Source organism: Podarcis filfolensis, assembly GCF_964270895.1.
Source record: "Podarcis filfolensis genome assembly, chromosome: 4".
Classification (NCBI taxonomy): domain Eukaryota; kingdom Metazoa; phylum Chordata; class Lepidosauria; order Squamata; family Lacertidae; genus Podarcis; species Podarcis filfolensis.
Window position 1 is genome coordinate 33,252,651 of NC_139607.1, and position 20,495 is coordinate 33,273,145.

General features: G+C 41.3%; 2 protein-coding genes across 3 annotated transcripts in view; one reads left to right on the top strand and one right to left on the bottom strand.

The window, feature by feature from the left end:
- Window positions 1–973: 973 nt before the first annotated feature.
- CYFIP1 (cytoplasmic FMR1 interacting protein 1) overlaps window positions 974–20,495 on the bottom strand; it is a 56,862-nt gene continuing 37,340 nt past the window's right edge. Inside the window, 9 exon segments of the mRNA XM_083610421.1 lie at window positions 974–2,091; window positions 2,239–2,386; window positions 3,303–3,541; window positions 3,790–3,884; window positions 4,974–5,046; window positions 7,484–7,614; window positions 11,498–11,588; window positions 13,989–14,132; window positions 14,136–14,220. Coding sequence (XP_083466547.1) covers window positions 1,927–2,091; window positions 2,239–2,386; window positions 3,303–3,541; window positions 3,790–3,884; window positions 4,974–5,046; window positions 7,484–7,614; window positions 11,498–11,588; window positions 13,989–14,132; window positions 14,136–14,220 — 1,171 coding nt within the window. The 3' untranslated portion in view covers window positions 974–1,926.
- On the top strand, window positions 15,597–19,479 carry FNDC9 (fibronectin type III domain containing 9). Of its 2 annotated transcripts, none has more exons than XM_083611100.1 (2): window positions 15,597–16,184; window positions 18,709–19,479. In XM_083611100.1, exon 2 carries the CDS (start codon window positions 18,756–18,758, stop codon window positions 19,422–19,424), a length of 669 nt encoding a protein of 222 aa, XP_083467226.1. In that variant the 5' UTR covers window positions 15,597–16,184; window positions 18,709–18,755; the 3' UTR covers window positions 19,425–19,479. The 2 variants fall into 2 exon arrangements, with proteins under 2 accessions (XP_083467226.1, XP_083467225.1); XM_083611099.1 differs by having other exon boundaries at window positions 15,599–16,184; window positions 18,644–19,479.

A 20,495-nucleotide genomic window follows, 5' to 3' on the forward strand; every position in this document is an offset into this window, starting at 1 on the left:
GTAATCATGACACAATAAAGCATGGTCCATTGTGAAACCCAAACTGTTGCTTCACAGGTTGCAACTTGCGAGGATCTGTTTCCTTTTTGCAATGTTCACGGCTGTTTGAAAATACTTCACGGAGCTTTGCTAAAATTAAAATAGTTCCTGTGTACATAATGTCACAGCAATATATTATATCTGTTAGAAACGAAAAAGGAGCATAACTGAAAAACCAAGCATTACGCTCCAAATTAGAAGAGGTAAATGCTACGCTTCAGCCCTCATCTGCATGTATTACATTTAGTAGTATTTGAGACAGCAACTGGAGCCATTGATAGCAAAAACAGTTTGCACCACACTCTACCACCCACATATTATTTTCAATTTAGAGATTGGTTTGTATATAGACAGCAAACGTTTGTATTAATTTAGCCTCCTTACCTGTTCCACTGAAAGTAAATTCTAAATAAGAGATGGTTTTTTTGCATGGTGGTGAAATGTACAGCAGCTATTCCTTATAAGACAAATAGCATTTTAAAACCACGTAAAAAAAAGCGAGAGACAACTTATTTCTAATAGTTTTGGGACACAACCTAAAAGCCTTAGGGCTGTTTAACTTCATTCTGAAAGCTATCAGAACTAAGTGTCTGAATTATAGCGATGAACTCTCCTTCCCACACACCAGTCAAAGAGGCCAAGAAAGAAGCCGTAGAGGATTTGATTTGCCCTTGTAAAATGGAAAGCTACTGCTGTGAGTGCCAGCTTTATTTTTAACCTATACCTTAAACAGGTCTTGCAATGTGGCTGAATTGTTAAGAGAGTGTAAGATTACAACCCACACGAACCCACACAAAAGGATGATTCTATGACTGCACAGCATGTTGGGTGTCAGAATGATGCCTGTGAGTGACAGCCCCTAGAAGGGCAATTTGCAAACACCTCTTCCTCTCACTAGATGGGAGCTTGACAAGAGTGACTCTTACATTCATAGTTGTCTTTTAACATGTTTTAATTCAGAATTTAGCTTCAGAAGTAGTTAAACTACTGACCCATGATTCACAAAAGTAAAATTATAAATATTCACCAAGCTTGGCATTGGAAAGAGGCTAAGTGTTAGGAAAGGTAGAGTCCTTTTTTAAGAATGAACCAAAACAAAAAAAAAACCAAAACAAAACTTGAAAAGGGTATAATTCTAAATTCTATCAAACCAAAGTATGCTCTATATATAGTTGTAGAGTGACTCACACAGCTGCTTTGTTTGCGTCCAATGTGGAAAATGGTATTCAGATCTCTCCCCATTTTATTTTAAAAGCTAAAAAAGCAGCAGCAGGAGCCATTAAGTCTGCACGGGCAGACACTCTACATATTAAAACCATTAATTGCTTCCATCTTATAATCCTTTAAAAACGGCCCCTTTAAAACCTTTATTTCCAAAGATATTGGGGCTACAGATGTTCCGAGAAAGAACATTCCAGTGATGAAAGACACTTGAGGAGTTACAAAATAGGGCGTTTCCCGTAAAGGCTAGCAAAGCAGGGTAATGCTTCTGTTACACATGAAAATTACAAAAAAAAGACACCCCTGAAAAGGACAACTTTTCATTCTTGCTAGTAAGTGGACAAATGGAAGAAGACCCCATACACTATAAACCTCTCTAGAATGATTACAACAGCTGGAGAAATGCAAAGGATTTTAAGGCTAAAAAAGAGGCTGCAGTCGAAAGCCTTTTATCAAAAGTACATAAAAAATAGTCTAAAAAACTGAGAACTGTGTACAGTTATTATGCTCGGAAACAGCTAAAGACCTGGTCCTCACAGAAGGTGCTCAGGCAATACTAGAAAACAGTGATGGTCAAGATAATACTCCCCTTAGCCATCAAATCTTGTCTGGCATTGTGGTGCAGCAGGTATACTTTCCAAAGGAAAAGAGAAAAGTGGATCTTTCCTAGTTACTGGCCAGCGACTGATGAATGGGAGGCTGGAAGCAGCGGACATGCTCCACAGGGGTGCCTTCTCCGTCACCAGATTTCAAATACTTGTCCAATATAGTAATGATCTCATCGTTCAGGATCTGGAACTTGCGGATTCTCTCAACCATTTTCTTCAAAGGCTGCAGAACCAGAACAGCAACAGTTAAGGAGGCTGCCAGGCTACACTTATGCCTCAGGAAATTCAAATGGAAAAAAAGAAATATTGCCACGGTGTCAAAAGCAGAAACAGGCAGAATGAGAAACGGAGACTGCTTCTGTCAACTTACCACGTTCTTTATGACCTCATCTTTGCCATCGTGTTTCTGTACTTTCAGTAAGTGGTAGCAGAAATCCAGCACGTCAAACCGACGCTGTTGTCCCAAAAGCACAATTATCATACAGCCAGCCCAGTGCAGCCCATCTCCGAAACACTGCCTACAGATGAGATGTGTAGAAAGCGTTATTTTTAGATTTGCCAGGACAAGTCAAAATGAACCTCAGAACTTTGAAAACACTGAACTGTGTTAAGATTTCTAGCGTTAAGTGGCCTAGATGTTGTTCAGAGGGACATCTTATGAAATTATAATTACAGGTCTAAAATAAGCAGCAGCATGGAATTATTCATCCAAACACTTGCTACCTCGCAGTGCTACAATGCTAGAGTGTTAACTGGCAAGGAGAACTGCATACCATCCCATTTGCCTGAGTTTACCATCCTCATCTGCCCTTGATTCTGAAGAACAGGCCAGTGACTGGCAAGAACACAACTGCTGAAAACCTAAAACAAAGTTAACCCAAATTGGTTTTTTTAAATAAAAGCACTGCAAATTTCCTTAGATTTCCATAGGCTAATATTAGGGTACTACTTTGGTGACTAATGTTCAGTCCAATTTATTTTGTTTAGTGAGCAGCCATAAAAATAATAACACCAAGAATACTGCTAATAATCGTGGTTTACATTTCTACTCCCCAACCTTTACAAGATAAATCATTTCCCATTCCCCCTTTTAAAGTTTTATTAGGCAAATTTGTAAAGCCTTGGTAAGAAATTTGGTTCTAAAGGACATATACCTCTCTACATCAGACAACAACAAAAAACAGGTCTTTGCAAGAAACGCTCTTCCCTTCTGCGATCTTAACAGTGGGTGCTCGCAATTGTTTCTAAGGTCATACTAAAAAGGGCATTCAAGGAGTACATGAGGCGACTATGGCTTTTTCCCTCTTTCCATTTGCCGTGTGATCAAAAATCCCAAACCGATCTCATCGTTTTCTTGGTGACATCCCACACCTAGCTACTGAAATAAGCAAGCGTTATATACGGGGGCCTTAAGCAAGCACTCAAGATACGTACTCCACGGTAAACTCATGAGTCCCCACAGGAATGCAGTACACAAACTGCATTGCGCTCCACAAGCGGTGGAATTCCACGCATTCGTCAACATGCATCACACCGTTGCTGGGGAGAGGCCCACGCCAGATTGGGTCATCGAGGAAGGTTCGAATCCTGGTCAAGATGACTTCAAACATGGACAGCCCACAGCAGAGGCGCTCCTTGGTCAGCAAGTCTCCTTCTCTTGCGATGGCGATTTGCTACGGTTGCAACCAAAGAGAATACCATGATAGTACATAAAGAAGAAAATTATCTCCAGAGAATTACGGCAATGTCCCCGTAACCCTGTCTCCAGGCATTTAGCAACTGGCAATGCGCTTGGTTGCTCTATCCAGCAGCCGGAACTGCAAACCAAATGATGCCCAGGCATCTTTTCCCTTGTACTGTGGATTTTTTTTGGGGGGGGGGGGAGAATACAGCTTTACTGCCCAAAGAATGAAAGCTGTACCTGAGGTGTTCCTAGTCTTTCAATCAGTGGAACGAGGTGGAGTGGAGCATACTTTGATTCTAGTCTCTTCATTTTAGCATCCAGTCTTTCACCCTCTGGAATGAGACAACATTATTTTGTTTTTTTAAAGGGAAGTAGTGCTTAAAAGAGAAACACCTTTGCATTGTTCCTATAATGGTTATGCATTCATTGTATTGCTTTTAAAAAATCCCATAATTTTCTGCATTACACACTCAAGGAAGATAGGAACCAAAAAGGCCTACCGATAAGAGGCCAATAAAATGCAGTACAAAAAAACCCCATAAAACAAGAGTCATAAAGAACCTAGCACTTAAAGGAAAGATCTGAGGATCAAAATGGTTCCCTTTTGCTTGATTTATTCCTCTGCCATAGTTTCCTTTAATTGAAAAGAAATCAACAGCAGGACACTTGCAGTGGGAGCTGCTTACTTGACTCCTAAAATAAAGCTATTGTGTTCCAACATACTTTTCTTCCCACACACATTAAAATCCATTAAGATAAATCTTATCAAACACAAAATTCCAGACTCCAAGAAATGGAATTTTATGTATAGGGGAACTGATTTTCAAAGTTTTCAAAAGGCATTGGCTCACACATCATTTGCGACAAGGAAATGTTTTGCAGCAAGTGGGTGAACTGAACTGGCAGTGATGCTGGCCAATTCCTTGGCTGTCTATTGAGATGACAAGTTTGTCTGTTTCTAAGCAGGGCAAGGGGGAAACTGCTTGACTTCAGTTGGCAAACTAGTGAGAATGCTGTTGGTGGGTGAGGAGGCAGCGGGAAATATGTGCTGCTGGCAACAGGAAGTGGTGGAGAAACACTGCATTGTGCAGGAAACAAACCCTCCCAAGCAGCAAGTACTCCAAGTTACACAAGGGGCTAAGCAATACTTTTCGCAACGTGTTTTTCATCCCAACGCTTTCAGTGTAGGAAACGGCCTCCCTATTCCTCAGGCTTCATGGCTCAGCCTGCTTACTTTCCAAGCTTCACAGGTGGCGTACCCAATTTGTAACTTGCCAAACCACCAATGGCAGACATGTATCATGGTCTATTATTTCCCCCACCGCCAGTTTTTGCAGTCCCAAGCAAGCAGCACCATCCGGAAGATTATGGAACCCTTGGTCAGCGCATTCAGGTTGACGGGTCACTATAAGGAGACATACCTTTGACATGAACTCTCGGCAAAATATTCTGGAATGGTGCAGCATGCAACAGATCACACACTTCCTCCAGTGACTGCAACAAAGCGGACAGAACTCATTGAAAACACAACACACCAGCAGCATTTGACGGCACCAGTTTAGCCAGCTAAACACTTTTCAGAAGCAGCACATGTCGCCTTGGCCTCTTGCAAAATGCAATTGCAAGAGGTTGCCTTGGGCTGAAACAGATGCGACGTGGCAGATCTGGGATTGGATTTCTAGATTCTGCTTCGAACTCAAAAAGCAAGGGAGGAACAACACCTGGTGGGATAAAAATTTTACCCCACGCCATTTTCCAGCTCTCAAGATATTAGTACTATGGCAGATTTACATTAGGCAGATAGTACAGAGGAAATGGGTTTAAAACAAAAACCCTCTTACACCAATTAAAGCTTGTGCATGGTAAGCGAGTGTGTGTGTGTGTTTTAATGCAAAATCGAATCTTGGATTTTCTACGTCACATTGGTTTCAGTCCACAAGACTCTTAATAAAGCTGCACCTTCCTGTTAAAACAGAGAGCCTATTCTACAGGCAGAATTAGAAAATTTATTAGCATTCTCTACCAAAAAGCCTAACACAATGTTCAAGTGGTAGACGGAGAGATGTGAACCAAGCAGTGACTCATGCTTTTATTTTTATCAGCATTATTTCCATAATCCATTATCTCCCAAGGATAGTTCCTGCAAGAGCAGTAATTCAAAGACCTGGTCAAGTAAGTGCACTGACCATTCTGAAGCAATTTCCGTAACCTAGGTAATTCAGTGATGAAACTAGCTCAGAAAATTAGCACGCTTTGGCAATGCAAACTGCTTTGTTTTTCCTCTCCAAATGCACAAGGCAGCCAGGCAAAATGAAAGCAAAGTGTCAATTTACAAGGCAGCATCAGGGCTCATTTCTGGAATTTGCCTTCAGTTCTCACCCTCAGTATAAGAGAACACACATACACCACACATCATAACTTAAATGGAACTGATCTGTACCCATCACCCCTTCTTCTTATATTTCTATACCTTACACACACAAAAAACACACCACCCACATTAGTTCTAGGCCAAAACCAGGGTTGGTCACATTTGGCTAATTGGGCAAATAGTTCCAAAAATATACGCTCAAGTGCCAAGTGTACAAAAAACCAAATTAGTTAACAGCTACTGTTAAACGCTGACTTGCATCCGAAGAAACGCCAGCAAGAGGATTAAGTGAACTAAAAAATGTTTTTCCTGTTTCTCTTGGTCCCGTTATGACTATCTTCTCCACTGTCTCTGGGGGGAAATGTTTATGAGTCCCAAAGGCAGGTATATCTGCCTGGCACCTGCAACTCCATATAATCATTACCAATAAAGGAAATAGTCTTGCAAAGTTTTATGCAATGAGACTATGGCTTAACGGTCCCTTAAAAGTTGGCATCTGTCTGCCTCGAGAGACAATGGAGTGTGCTTCCGAGGATGAAGTCAACGTTAGCAGCACCAAAGTGACCTTCCTGGGGCGCAGGCCTGGGCAGTGTGGATGGAGGTCCTGGGCTGCCCAGACCACAAGAGCCTCCATCTCAGCCTCGCTGATGTGGTCCAAAGGAAAGGAGAGCACAATGTGTTTGGCACCAGCTTGGCTGACAGAGTTGCTGGAAGGAGGCATACAAGGTGCCAACCAACCGTCTTAGGGACTCTACTTCAGATTTGTGTAGGGTTTGCTCCTTAGCCTTTTGTTCTACGGAAGTTATTCTGTAAGGCAGAGCTTTAGGATCAGTTTTCCTTCTCCTAGATGGGCTACCTTCCTAGGTTGATGTGACTCATCTGCCCCTCACTTCCCTCTACAGCATGTGCAGAAACTGCCTTCTGGACCATTGGACCCGCTCAATCCAGCGGAGCCTGTCTTCACAACCTCAAGGGTTTGAGACCCATTGGTTACCCTCCCTTGGTTTAGCTCATCAGTCACAGCTGTTTCCCAGGGCGACCGCTGTTTCATATTGAGCCACAGGTGAGACCTGAATGCAGGGTGGGGACCAAAGGTGGAAAAACTACCCTGTTCTTAAGTAACATGTTATTTTCTCTATTGAAGCCAAGTTCCACAGCTTTTGGTGCCAGAGTTGAATTGTTAGGCTGAATGAAAAGAGATGGAGTTGCCAGCACGCCCTTTTTAAAAATAAATAAATAATAATTTATTTATTTTTTTACAAAAAGCTGCAGTTACCTTTCCTAATCTGGACACCAGATGGCATCAGAAGAACACATTTCTTTACAAGTATAAAAATAAAGGAAGGAAATAAAAAGTCTACTGTTTCTGTAATTATGGATCTTAATTCGCATAATGAATTCTTTCCCTGACTCCGCCTCAAAACGTTATTTCCAAAGAAATAAAATTTTAAAGGACTGGAAAGTTGACTTGAAACTTACAGCTGAACTTGTGTCACCTGAAAACAAGTAAAATATCAGACAGTATTTGAAAGTGAATATAGATGCAAATCACCAGCTTACCAAGCTCTGTTCAATGAGGAGGCAGAAAAGGATAGCGTTTCCCACTTCCCGCAGATTCTGGAAACAGACAGTTTTCAGTTCTGCATACTCAACAATATCCTTCAGCTGGTGATGGAAGAATTCCAGAATACCTGAGACATAAGATGAGGAGAGACAGAGATTGCGGAAAGCGAGATAAATAAACACCCCAATGAATTTGTGCACCAGGAAGTAAAAGTAAAAATTCACAGAAAACTAGCATCTTCCAAGCATACATTTTGATCAACACTCTCATTAGGGCAATTTTCAACAGGGACAAAAATACTGTATTTGACAACTCCATAGGCCAGTGGTTCCTAATTTGTAGTCCGCAGACCCCATAGGGGTACGCGTAACCCATCCAGGGGGCCCATGGCACATACTCATCAGGGATATTCCTGTCTTGGAGGACCGTGCTATCATGCATGGGTCACATGACTTGTGAAGCACAGCCCGGAAGATGAATGTCCTGGTTTTGCGCTAGTACACGTTGGTGGGTATGGTGGAACCATTCAAAGGACAAAAACTACCAGAGAGATATCAATGTTTTCAAAAACGTTTTGAAAAACGGGGGCTCCACAGTGCTTAGTTAAATAGGAACCACTGCTATAGGCTGTACGGGGCTTCACTCAACAACAAAGGTCACCCAATCCTTATAGAATATTGGGTAGGTCATACACAGGAGCTCTGAAGGTAGAGGACACATAAAAGCTCTGTACACGTGTAGGATGTGTGCAAATAAGCATGTGTACAAACTTCTGTGGTAAGGAAACAAATCATGTCTAATAATAAGATTTTATACCTTTACATAAGGTTTTTTGTTTGGTTGGTTTTTTTTGACATAAGTGCTCACTAGAAGGACAGATCCTGAAGCTGAGGCTCCAATACTTTGGCCACCTCATGAGAAGAGAAGACTCCCTGGAAAAGACCCTGATACTGGGAAAGACGGAGGGTACAAGGAGAAGGGGACGACAGAGGATGAGATGGTTGGACAGTGTTCTCGAAGCTACTAACATGAGTTTAACCAAACCGCGGGAGGCAGTGGAAGACAGGAGTGCCTGGCGTGCTCTGGTCCATGGGGTCATAGAGAGTCAGACACGACTAAACAACAACAACAAGTGTTTTTTTTGGCAATTTTTGAAGCTTGTGCAATCTTTACCTCCAATTTCATGGGCTTAAGATCATACATAATCAGTGTGTTAAAATATATGTGCTAGTGCAACGTTTACAAAAAATATCCAAAAGTTAGGGAACAATCTTGATAACCCTCTGTACACTCAGTAAGCATGCATTAGTTATAATAGGAATTACGCCTAAGAATACATTTATTTTTCCATATGACAGTTTAGGAGCTGCTTGTTCTCCAAGATACTGGAGATGGCTAAAAATTGGGTGTGTACTCAACACTTAGATTGCATTCAGATGCTCCTTCAAACCAGAAACGTCTACTTCTCCTTCCCATACAGGTAGCAGAAAGCACACAATCTCAAGGTTCTCATAGTTGCTCATTCATGGTCTGCCAAACCATGACCTGAAGTTGGTTTAAGCTTCAGTTGTGGGTTAGCTGGTGTGACTTTCACCTTCCTTTGAACTACAAGGCACGCATGAGCTGTAAGGTAGATGGGTTTAGCTAAAATAATATTTGTCCGAGGATTAACATCTTAGAAAAATTAGGTTATGTATGAAAACACATCACAGGAGACAGCTGGATAAAAAACAACTATGATAACAAGGAGTCAATTTTGATACCCAGAAGGGTATCATCATCATCATCATCATCATAATAAACAATTTTAGAAATTTGATGCCTCCTGATTCTGCTAGAGGGTGAAGTGAAGCTAGGCGAGAGTTACCGTATTGGCCCGAATATAAGCTGCAATCAATGTTCTTTCTGCTGGGTGTGGGATAGGAGTACAGAGTTTTATTTCTATTTAACTGACTCCCCATAATACTTACTAAAACAAATGTGACTTTTGTATAAAAATTCCATTGCCTGATTTTAAGGTAGCCGACGCGTGAACCCCTCACACTTTTTAACAATGGCTAATGAGGCAGTAAATCAGCTCGAAAGGAGAACCACAGGGTTCAACAACTCAGAGCCTCTTTGACTTATGTTCAGTCTTGCTAACAGGAGTCAAGCACCTAATAAGAAGTTAAATCCAAGTCAAAAGGAGCTCTAATAAGGCTCAGTAATACGGGGAGCTAGGAAGGAAGAGGGAGGAGGAGAAAACATACTCAAAGCCAGGAACAAAGGGCAATGATTCAGTCGTGCTGAAATTGCAGAGGTTAGGCTCAGAGAAGAGAATAAATCTCAAAATCACAGTCAAACAATAATGGCTCATCAGTGATAATTCTTCTGAAGTGGCATCCCAGGAGCAGCTGCCCTTACCAGGGCCATTTGTATTAAAAGGCTAAAATACCTACTGAATACAACAAGCTTTGAACAACACATCAATGTTCCAGAAGTCAAAGATAAGCACATACGTTGTCGGCATCTGCAATGCCTTGTCTCCCACATCCACACAAGAAGACAAGAAATAAGCAAGAATGTTTGCAGGTGTTCTCCACACTTGGGAGCCTTGGGTGGGAAACAGCCCGAAGTATGTAGTGGACTATGAAGGAGAGACCTGAGAGAGGGCTAGACAGGTGAGGAAAAGGGGCAGAGGAGATACAAAGAGAGCCAAGGGTTGTGTTAAGGGGGCGAGGGAGGGGAGAGCTTAGCATTGCTCTAAGGCAGCCTTTCTCAAGCTGTGGGTCCCCAGATGTTGTTGAACTACAACTCCCATCACTCCTAGCTAACAAGGCCAGAGCTCAGGGATGATGGGAGTTGTAGTCCAACAACATCTGGAGACCCACAGGTTGAGAACTGCTGCTCTAAGGGGACAGGTGGGCTTGTGGAGTTGGCCAGAATAATAGTGCATGCAGGGAGCACATGGGAGTGGCAGCTGCGGCTGAAAGGTGTTATAAAGGTGCAGGAAGGCCACAAAAGCAGTGGTGTAGCGTGGGTTGTCAGCACCCGGGGCAAGGCAAGTAATTTGCGCCCCCTAACCCGTGGATTTGCGCCCCCTAACCCGTGGATTTGCCCTAACCCCCAGATGTTGCGCCCGGTGCGGCCGGCCCCCCCTGCACCCCCCACGCTACGCCAGTGCACAAAAGACTGACTGCTGGGTGAGCAGGGAAAGGCTTTGTTGGAAATCAGGAGCCTAATATTTCCCTGCAAGTATCGCATTTATTGCAGCGTGGATGAGATCTCAGTGTTCCAAATAAATGTTGATTTATTTATGTCCCTATGGGGGTACAGGGCCTGGAGCAAATCACATCGTGTAGCCTTAATCTCTCCGCTTCCTCTGCTATCATTGGCAAAGGTGGTGTTTTTGAGCCCTCCTCCCCACATCTTACTTTTTGTTGTCTTTGGGTGTTATCCAACTAAATAGTTTTATTGACATAAGGGCTTTTAACTGTGCAGTGGAAGAGAATAGAGGGTGGGAAGGTTCTATTGCACAGTAACAACAACAAAAAACCTTGCTCTGGCAGAACTGTCTAGTTGGATACTCCCCATTGTTTTGCTGGCGCTTTAGCAGCAGTGAACCCACCCCTCTACCTGTGGCTTACACTTTTTATTTTTCTAATGTTTAAAGGCAGCTTTGTCAGTGAGTTCCTTCCACCTCTTTCCATGCTATATGAAGGGAGGAGTTGGGAAGCATTGCCAGATGGATGGCAGACGGGGAAGTCTGGTTGGGCATTGACTGGGACCACTGGCGTGAGGCGAGGGGTCCAGGGTGGTGTCCCCTATTTGCCACCACCCCAAAGATGGCCCTGCTCTCATACCCACAGAATGTACTTTGAGAAAATATGGAAATGCACTGCATGACAATGTGAGAACAAAATTGTTCAGTACTGTGTGCCTCTCTAAACTGTTTGTTAAATAATGTTCTAAAGCCAAGGAACAAAACTGGCTCTTAACACTGGAATGACATGATCTAAAAGGTAACTTACCCGGGGAGCCATACTCATGTCTGGGTAACCTACAGATTTTCGGCATCACTTCCATTAACGTCTTCACATATTGCAGAATGGTGCCTTGGAGCTGCAAGAACACAGGTGATTAGTATTGCTGAAGAAAAACAGAAGCCAAGCTGTGACACACAATAAACACAAGCTGGAGTATTACTACTCCAAATCGTAAATGCAGCCCCTTTTCTCCTCTGCCTCACCCCCGGCCCCGTACCACCTGCTGCCTGCCTGCTCACTCCAATAATTAAAGGAGAAGGAGAAGGAGGGGGCAGGTCCTTCAAAGAGCCCTTTTGTACAGGGCTTACAGAAGGCTCAAAGGGGAGTGCGGAGGCTGTCCTAAAGTTTTTTGTATGCAGCAGAAGGGCCTTGAAGCTACAGCATGTTCCCAAACATCTGACAACCACCTAGCTGTTGAGCACTTGGAAAACCAGTATGAGGGATTTTGAAAGGTGGGTGGCAATGTCCACCTGTCAATCATGTGATATCATAATTGCATAATATGATTGAAAGGTAGGCAACCCCACTCAACAGTTTAATTTGGTCCACAAAGTGAATGCTGGTAAGAATTTGGCCTAAGGAGCCGAAAACGTTCCCCAACTCTGAAATACATACTCAATTTTTGAAAAGCCCATTTAGAGGCTCTCCTATGGTTTGGGGATCACCAGGAAAGACCTCGAACGAGGTGTTTATGGTATGTGTGGGTGGGTAGGTGGGGAGAATAACCCAAAACAGGCAAAAGCAGTTTTGCTCAAGCTACTTCTTGCACGGTGCCTCGCCCTAACTTTTGCCAAGTCTACCCTCTCACTACCAGGAGAGGTATCTTGGATTGTGTGCATGGGGCTGCAGTGGGAGAGAAGGAGTGGGGAAGCTCCCATGCACAAGCAGACCCAATGTTCCCCTGTAAAGGCAAAACCCAGAAATAACCAGTAGTTTTATATTAGCCTGGAGCAATTCTAGACAAACAGTACAATGGTGTGCGGGTGTTTCTTGGTTTCACCGAGACCAATTTTTAATCTTGTCTGCTTATGAAATGTGATTCATACCCAAGAGCTTTAATTTTGCAGCAAAGGGTCTTCCTAGTACGCCAACCACTTGTTTTGCCTTCAGGTCTGAAGACTAACTAAAGTCAATCTGATATGCACTAATGGATAGGTTCTCCTGTTTTGCCCACTATATAATTAACTGCCAGGAACAATGGTCACGAAGGCTTGAAAGGAGAAAGAGAGACAAAGTCTCCTAACTGTTGCTTTTTGAAGTAAGGCGGGGGGTGGGGAGGAAAGTAATCAGCAATTGAGAGATGTGCAAACTAGGGCATTTTTAATTTAATGCCACTGGTTATCATCTGCTGATTTGTACTTCCCTTATGCACGGCTACCTAAAGATGTTCATTATAAAAGAAATAGAGGTTCTGAAAATGTTCTGGCTCTAACACAAGACTTAGGAGAGGGCTGGGGAAACTTCTCTTAAGCTGAAGTCTGCATTCCCACAAGGGAAAGTAGTTGAGGCTCCATACCAGTGGTAGATGGAAGGCAGAAATGGGCAAGGAAGGACATCCCAGTCACATACATTCCTACACTACCATCCCCAATCCACATATAGTCATTTAAGCTTCTCCATGCCTTCTCTCTCTCTCCCGTAGGCTTAGGAAAAAAAGGTCCCAATGGTGGTGAATGTGATGTTTTTTTTTTTGTAAGGCAAACTGCCACATGGGGGTATGAATGAATATGCAGCATTTAAAGCCTAATTTAAGATAAGTCTGGGCCAGATTCAAAATTCAGTCATACCTCATGTTATGTTTGCTTCATGATACGTTTTTTTAGGTTGCGTCCCGCGGCGACCTAGAAGTACCGGAAAGGGTTACTTCTGGGTTTCACCGCTCGCGCAGAAGTGCCAAATTGCCCTTCGCACATGCGCACAAGTGCCAAATCACACCGTGCACCTGCGCAGATACTGCGCTTCAGGTTGTGGGCTTTTCATGTTGCGAACGGGCCTCCGGAACAGATCCCGTTTGCAACCAGAGGTACCACTGTACTTTGTCGTTGTAGGCAGAACTGTGCAAGCCAAGGATTTTTACATAGCAAGATTTTAATGTCTGTTCATTTCCTAATCATTTTAAGTACTAGAGAGTCTCTCTCACACACACGCTCCATTTCTTTTTCTCTCTCCTCAAAAACAAGAATTTGTTTCATGCAAGGCACTCACATGGTTCATTTAAATTTTAAAATGTGTGATGATGCTTTCAAGTATCAGACACATCAGGCGTGTCTCTTCACACACAAGGCTCCCCCCGCCCCAGTTATTTGCTGTTCTCAAACTATTCTCCTTTGTACCTCAAGAAGCACGTATGGTTATCCTGTGCTTACCCAGTCAGGTAAATGTCTGCTGGGTGCTCAGTGAACTAAACAAGAAGAATCAATTCCCCTTCCCTTAAAAATCAATACTGAAATGAAGAACAGCGTGTGGGACAACGTACCAAGCTCTTGACGACTTTCAGTAACTCTTCCATTACCACAGCAATGCCTTGGTATCCCAGGAGTCTGCAGATGACTTTGAAATGGGGAGGGCCAACAAAATTCCTGTAATTGCTATAAATACTGGAGTAGGTCAGATTCAAAGCCTAAAGAGGAAGAAAAACACACACAATTTTAGTTGGCTGACCTTTCTCCCTGTTAAGAGATCCTTCCATGGGAAACAACATTATTTTTCTGATCAAACATTTTCATTCAAAACTGAAGAAAAAGTATCAACTTTTCATTCTACTCTCACCTATTAAAAAGGTAACACACAATTCTTCCAACAAACAAACAAACAACCCAGAATATGCTGAAGTTATTTTAAAGCATTTAACTGACATAAAAAAACAGAATTCTGACAAAAGAATTTTCGAACATATTCTTAAACAAAAAGTCAAAACCTTGCACTAACCTCCCCTTTGTTAACTGGAAAAATATCATTGTTTTGAAATTACCAAACTGCGGTAGTTGAGCAACCCTAGGACAATTTAAATTTGCTAATATGAACAGGAAGAAAATACACCTGTAGCTAAAGGAAATCTTAGTAAAGTTTAGTGAAAAGTGTTATGACCTGTTCCAGGCTTAACGTTAGGTGTTTTTGGTAGATGTTTCTATTTACTTGAAATATAGAATTAAGCAGAGAATCCTGGAAATTGAGGCCTAAGAGAAGAGAGCTATAGGTCACTGCTTGGGAACCACATGTATGCTGGCTTGGTGGGATATGTATGGAAGAAACTAAAATATATATATCCTCCCCAAGAGCACCTGTAACCCTGTGCTGTGTAAAAAAATTACGTTAGAAGCAATTCATACTTAATTGGGAGCTACAGCTGCTACTGAATGGTATATTATCAAAATCTATGCACAAAAATTTTTCCGGGTAAAATTAAATCCTGTTGACGGATATTTTATTGAAATATCAAGCTACAAATGAATGCTTGGCTGGAATATAGCACATTCCTGAGTGCTGCAGTATATATCTACACACAGAAAGATAGTTTATGAAGGGATCTTACAAAGCACTGCTTCTACATCTAATTACAAGATTAGGTCTTCTAATTACATTTGGGATATGTAGTTGGCTCTAAAACATAATTTCCCCCCTTCTTTCCGCATTTCCAACCTTGGTGTTGAGGGATGGAAAAAATAATGCAGCAACTCTGGTTTTTAAATGAGATTCCTATTTTTATATTTGCATTGAAGGCTTTGAATCCCCCCCCCCAAATAGTTGCAAATATGATTCTGAAAAAATAGCTGGAAGTGGATGCACAGCTACATGGATTAAATTCTATTTTCCCCCTTTTACATACTGTATATACATTGTACATGTGCATATGTGTGTGTTTTTACAGAAACATACAAACACACACGATCTATAGTACAACAGAAAAGCTCTAGAAGAAAGTAGTGGCACGACAACTACTAAAGAGAGAAATGCTGCCAACAAGCAGTCAGCATTGAATATTTCAGAAATGATACATAAAGATTTAAAACTGTTTATATGAGAAATGTTACGTTATACAAGAAAGCTATGTACACGTAACAGATCTAATGTGTAATGTTGATGTGTATATGTCAGCCAAACCTGAGAGAAACTGCTTTTAAGGGGGGGACCCATATAATCTAGAGATACAGAAGACAAATTAATAGCAGCAATCTGACAGAAGCTGCGTCAAGGTAAGGAAGTCAAAATGCTCTTCCTAAAGCTACGCCCCCTCCTCCCCAAGCCCAGGAGTTTAAGTAGTGATGTCACCGAAGAACAGAGCATTATTCACTTGCATCAGCAGCAACGCAAGCCCAGGCAACACAAAAGAAGAACCTAACTGGAGCACTCCAGCTGCCCAATTTCTAACAGGGAGCATAAGCAAGAGAAAGTGAAGACTTGCTTTTCTCCTCGGAAAACCTAGGCAACAGAACACTTAAGACAAGATGCCCTTGCGTATGAAGGTTGGCAGAAAGGTGACGAAGGAGGTCTCATTGCTCGCATCCCTGTCGAAGTGTCACGTAATGAGAACTTGGTCCATGTAGCCTGCTAGGGGGAAAACTGGCAACCACGGACCATGAAGAAAGCTATTTGCTCAAAGGAGGATACTGAGAACCCAGCGGAGGTTTCCCCTCAAGTATTTGATGAAAGCCTCAGGATTTTTACACTGATGGTAAGTATGGACTCTTAAAACTGGATAAAAATAACACAGGGCACTCTTCCTCAGCAAGTCAGTAAAGAAAACCTTTAACTTAATGGTATGTGAATATGCAGTAGGGATGGAGTGAGTTTGTGTGTAGAATATATATATATGAATATGAGAAAGAGGGAGTGAGAGACTGTTTTGTTTGAAGACTACACAGATAAGAGGTAGAAGCCTCAAATCACACACTTTTACTCTAACCTATTAAAAGGCACAGCAGCTCAACTATGCAATATTAAACAGAAGAATAAATGTACATTTACAGCTTTAAAATAATGTTGTATCTGGTAAAAATAATAAAATACAGAATCATTTCTACATTGTGATGCACCTCTCCTATAATAATTTATGTCTGTTCAATACAGTGGTGCATCTCAGCAGGTTTGCCATTACTGTTAAGTTCATAAAAATAAGAGAAAATGAGCTTCTAGTTCTCAGGGTTTGGTTTGACTTTATTGAAAATCAAATATTTTAATTTTTTTAAAAAATTAAAATATTCTACTTTTGTTTATCTCAGCTTGGAGCAAAACAAAAACACAATTATATTTCTCCTAAGAACCTAAAACTTACAAACTCTGAAGGAGAGTTTTTGAGAAATCAGTTCTCAGGAGACTTAGGTGTTTTTCTTTAAAAGGGGGGGGGGTTGTTTTAATATAATTAAAATTTGATTTTGCTATGGTCTAGTACTGAACCTAAATAAGGTATGTTTCCCACTTAACTCTACAACATCAACAAATGTAACAATCCTTTAATACTATTTAGCAATTAGTGATGCAACCTAAACTTATTGGTGAGGTCTTTTATGAAGCAATTTTATACACAAACTGGAAAGAAAAACAGGTCCCAAATGATTGTCTTAAATGTCAACTATAGGCAATAATATTTTTAACCAATTTCGGGGGGGGGGGGGAACCCATGTATTAGCCTAAATATATAATTCAATATGTTGATGCAAAACCGATTCCTTTCTGTGACTATGAGTAATTCTGCATGAAATACTTGAGTTATTACTTGAATATTATTAGTCATGAACAATACCTTGTCACATTTACTTACAAGATGACTAATATGCAATGCTTAAATACAGAGTAAAGTTGCACAATACTTTCTCATGCATGGGCATAGTTGGAGAAAAGTGCAGGGAAAGTAGTAGTAGTAGTAATAAAATAAATAATAATAATAATAATAATAATAATTATTATTATTATTATTATTATTATTATTATTATTTATTTATACCCCGCCCATCTGGCTGAGTTTCTTCAGCCAATTTGGGCAGCTTCCAATCGAGTGTTAAAAACAATACAGCATTAAAAGGCAGTGTAAACCACCCGCAAGAAGTTACTGTTTGTTTTCACAACTGTAGCAAATTCTGAATGCTAAACAAGGTTTAGCCCTTTCTCTGAAAGATAAATCCTTTATATCTGAAGTGCAATTCACATCTTTCAAGTCAACCTGGAATGGTTATAGCAATTTTAAAGGATGCGTGAATGGCAGAGTGGTATTTTAGCAAATTCTACACTATCACCTTATACAGAGGGTAACTAATAAAGAAGTCAATGTGGCTATAAATTTCAAAGGCATAAGTAATGCGGGACAGCAAGCTTTTCTCTTTGAACATGAGATCTGTTCCCTGACAAAATTGGATTTGATGGTATTTTGTATCAATCAAAAGCTTCATTTTGCATCATAGGTTTTTCACTGTCTTGGCTTGGAAGCGAAAGGCAAGAATAGAAAATGAAGCACATCAATGGCTAATTTGATTAGATGCCCAATGAAACATCATTAAAATATAGGTACAGTGGTACCGCGGGTTACAAGCACCTCGGGTTACAGACTCCACTAACCCGGAAGTAGTACCTTGGGTTAAGAATTTTACCTCAGGATGAGAACAGAATTTGTGCGCCGGTGGCGCAGCAAGAGTGGGAGGCCCCATTAGCTAAAGTGGTACCTCAGGTTAAGATTGGTTTCAGGTTAAGAACGGACCTCCAGAACGAATTAAGTTCGTAATCAGAGGTACCACTGTACTAAGATTCCATGACTTTGAAATCATTCCACTTAAGAAACTTGATTTCCAACTAAATAGGAAACGCACTTCAAATTATGTCTTATGACTCCAACAGCATTGAGTGATTTGAAGCAAGGATCTAAAAAGCCTGGTTTTATCCAGTTCTGTAGCTCAATTTTTTTAAAAAAATCTTGACTGGTGCGTGGATGGAAGGCCACTAGGAGCTTCATGTAAGCCTGAGTTTCTGTTTTGTTTTTTAAAGGAAGAGTGGTGTAGTAAAGTAAATGCCTGAATGACACATGCTTGTCTCATTTGACTACATTTTATTACAAATTAAATTCAGCTTACTGTCTGAAAATGCTTTCAGGAATACAAGTAATGTTTTCAAATAATTATTCCCCAACCCACCCTTAAATTCCAGAAGTGCAGTTCTCATTTTCCTCTCAACTCTGCTTATTGAAACTTTTTGGTCTCCTGAATCTTAAGGATTATCGCTGTTTGTGGAAGTGAAATATTGAGAAGACGGTATCACAATGGGGATAACAGTACAAAACATAACAGGAAGCACAGCCCTAGTAATCTGGCCCAAAATGGCGACCTGCACCGACAGCTTTTACAGCATCATGTACAATCCAAACTGGGACAAAATGCTGTCAGGATACACCAGGAAACATTTTCAGAAAGAGGAGAGAGTGCCAGCTAGCCGTTCTTCGTTTGTCATCGAGAATCTGATCCCATTAACAACTTACATTCTGTGTGTAACGTGCCAGTCGGCAAACCCATCCAATGACCAGTGCAGAATTTTTAACACCCCTGAACAAGACCCGGCATCCACAAGCAACAAAAAGAAAGACCTGGCCGTGGGCATATGGCTAACCAGCACGGTCTTGCTTCTCATCATTGTTGGCGTCTTTGTCTATGGTTGCTTGCGTCTATGGTGCCGCAGAAGAAGAGAGAGCTCAGACAGACAAAGCATTGCACCAGAAGATAAGGGAGAGGCATGGGCAAAAAATGAATCGTGTGGTTCAGAGGAATTCAACAAGCAGACCCAGCACGCCCAACGAGTTGAAATTAGAAATACAGATGGTATCCAACTAGCCACCATAATTACAAATCCGTCAACATCTGAGAAGCCCACCATGCTGAGCTCCAAAAGTCAGGATTTTGTGCCTATGTCTGTCTGTCAATCTGCCATAAATTAGATATCCTTAACTGGGACAAGTGTTTTGCTGTGTGTAACAATATGTATGTTGAAATCTATTTGCGAATTGTTCCTTGAAAGCCCTGTTGAACACAATCACACCCCTAAATCACAATCTCCTGCAGCATGCAAAGCTAAATCATCTCATCATTATTTCTTTACAGAGAAAACTACACATAGGAGGGAGATATAGAATAGCCTCCTTGATTTTTCTAGGAAAGCATGGCATGGGGCAGGGAAAAACGAATCAACAGCTGGGATTCAAGGAGCTACTTCGGGCATGCCACAAGAGTACTCAATGTTTTGTCGTTTATTTCTTTGAACTGTAGAAACCCTCCCTGATTTCAAATGGGGTTGTCGTTTGCCATGACACTTGAATCCAAAACTCCCCTACGAGCGTAGAATTGGTTTTGTGTGACTTAGCCAACATGTGTCAATTGGAACAGCTATAAAACGGTATCCACATAGGTTATAACAGTTCAATCATCTCCAACTATTGCATACACAATTGATAAAAAAGGCAATGGGATCTTAGTGGTGAGTGTGTCAAGAGATTATCCTGCTTTCAAATAGTCCCTGAATTCTACCCTGAAGTCTTTTCATGCAGTTTCTTCCTCTTAACACCTTAGCTCAGATATGGGGAAGCTGGATGCGGTTGGGCTCTGTCTCCTATGGGTCCCAGCAAACATGTCCAGTGATCAAGGATGTTCAAAGAACAACTGGAGGGCCAGAGGTTCCCCATCCCTGCTTTTGCTAGGAGTGGTACCATTTTTGAAAGTTATCGTCATATACCAGTTATACTTGTGATGTGACATTTGGAATGTATTATGTGTCAATGGTCCAAGCTAACATGCCTTTGTGCAACCATAAAGAAAAGTGTACAGATGTTTCATTGATCACTGTAGTACTTTATAGATGCTTCTCTTAGCATTTAACTATCTAGCTGTCTCTTCTGGACTGCTTTGCTAATGTACTAACCTAAGCCTCGCAACATGTAAATATTTCTGTTTTCATTTACACAGTAATGTGTAAATAATCTGTGACATATTCCAGTTTTTAATACCATAAAGGA